The 1,681-nt window shown below is 43.3% G+C and overlaps 1 protein-coding gene across 8 annotated transcripts in view; it reads left to right on the forward strand.

Moving 5' to 3' along the window:
- Positions 1–1,681, forward strand: part of LOC103393382 (RNA binding protein fox-1 homolog 2-like) — a 42,755-nt gene that overhangs the window by 38,378 nt on the left and 2,696 nt on the right. For 4 of the 8 annotated variants that reach the window (XM_008330334.3, XM_008330332.3, XM_008330333.3 and 1 more), the window contains one exon: positions 9–51. The exons of 1 other annotated variant lie outside the window; for it this stretch is intronic. In XM_008330334.3, the coding sequence (XP_008328556.1) occupies positions 9–51 (43 nt within the window). Of the gene's footprint in view, positions 1–8; positions 52–524; positions 686–1,681 lie in introns of those variants that run through there. 3 more of the 8 variants (XR_003052402.1, XM_017040628.2, XM_025064346.1) reach the window with 3 other exon arrangements.

Consider the following 1,681-nt stretch of genomic DNA (forward strand, 5'->3'; position numbering starts at 1 on the left):
TCTCTCAGTGTGGTGTATCAGGATGGGTTTTACGGAGCTGCCGACTTGTATGTAAGTAAACTCACCCACCAACTACACACCCCCGCTCTGATCCTTCCCTCTCTCCCTCTCTCTCTCTGTCTCTCTCTCTCTCTCTCTCCTTCCGGGGGGTGATTCTGCATGTGCCGTCCAGTCTTGCCCTGCACAGAGCTGCCTGCGTGGAGGTGAACGAGCCCACGATTAAAAAAAAAAAAAATTAAAATAAAAATAAAATCCTTTTCAAGCACAACACAGCACAGGTGATAAAGCTGTGTGTGTGTTTTAGTAGGGGGCGCTGTTGTGTACCTCTTTAGAACGGAGGGTCTCAGACACCGCAAACTGAAAAGGTCGCTCTGTGGGCAGAGGTGGCAGCGATCGCCACTGGACGTGTGTGTGTGTGTGTGTGTGTTTGTGTGTGTGATACATGAACCAAGCTGTGTGTGTGTGTGTGTGAGTGAGTGAGTGTGTATCCAGGTTGACAACGGTTGTTTCTGTTCTCTCTATAGACTAGTGTTTCAGGACTCAGTCCTTAGTCCCAGATTGCCTCAGGTAGGGTCACCTCCACATCAAACCCACAGTGTGCTTTGTTGTTGCTCTACTACTACTACTCTCTGATCTCACCAATCATCCTCTGATCTGGTCTGGATCCTCTTTGTATTTTAGTTGTGATGATAATAATAATAATAATAATTAAAAAAAAAAAAACTCTCCTTTATGTGTTTTTTTTTGGTGCTTTTACTAACTCTGAGATGTATTTCTCTCTCGCTGTGGGGGAGGGCCTTTCTTTGTCTGTTGACTAAACCACTAAATTTAGAGTCGTGTATTTATATATATATATATATATTTATATATTGTTTTCTTTCTTCTACTTTGTTCCAAAAAAAAAAAAGAGCCGTGTCTCTTCTGTCTCTTAGCTTTGCAAAAAAAAAAAAAATGTGGCCAAAACGAACTCCAGTTTGACCAAATCTGTGAAAGAAAAAAAAATTTAAAAAAGGTAACGAAGCATCATGACGTTCAATACTGAGGCTGACCCTTCAGCAGCAGACGTCTGGTCAGACCTCTGACCCCTAAGATCCTCGAGAACATGGTCTCTTCCTGAATTAACACCCCTGAACTCCCACCCCCTCGTCCCCCGTTGAACAGAACCAAACGTTTGGACTCAGTATTGCTCCATTCCCATGGGAGAAAATAAGTCACAAGATATCTGTGAAAATCTGTGAGCATTGTCCACTTATAGTGATCTTATCAATATTTCTTGCAGAGTATATTAGCAAAAATGTTAATTGCAAGTGTTACAACACCATACTAAGACTCCCCCCTAGCCTCCCCCGTGTGGCAGAACGCCGGCGTGTTTTCTGTTTCGTGCTTCGCTGTGTTTCTGTTCCGATCAGGTCCAAACGCAGCTCTGTTGTGTGTTTCCTCTCTGACGTAGGGTTAAATAACAATCTGGGATCTGCATGGATGTGAGGGTCATGTGATCATTAGTGTCAGCTGAGGCTGGTGTGGGTGTGTGTGTGTGTGTATCTGTGTGTGTGTGTTTGTGTGTGTTTTAATCCTCCACCTTCCCCTGTGTTTGTGTGTGTTTTTTCTCCTGAATCCATGTTTACGACCAGAATTAATCACAGTAAAGACAATAACAAATGTGTCTCACACATTCACCTGT

This window comes from Cynoglossus semilaevis, chromosome 17 (genome assembly GCF_000523025.1).
Source record: "Cynoglossus semilaevis isolate Cse_v1.0 chromosome 17, Cse_v1.0, whole genome shotgun sequence".
Lineage (NCBI taxonomy): Eukaryota > Metazoa > Chordata > Actinopteri > Pleuronectiformes > Cynoglossidae > Cynoglossus > Cynoglossus semilaevis.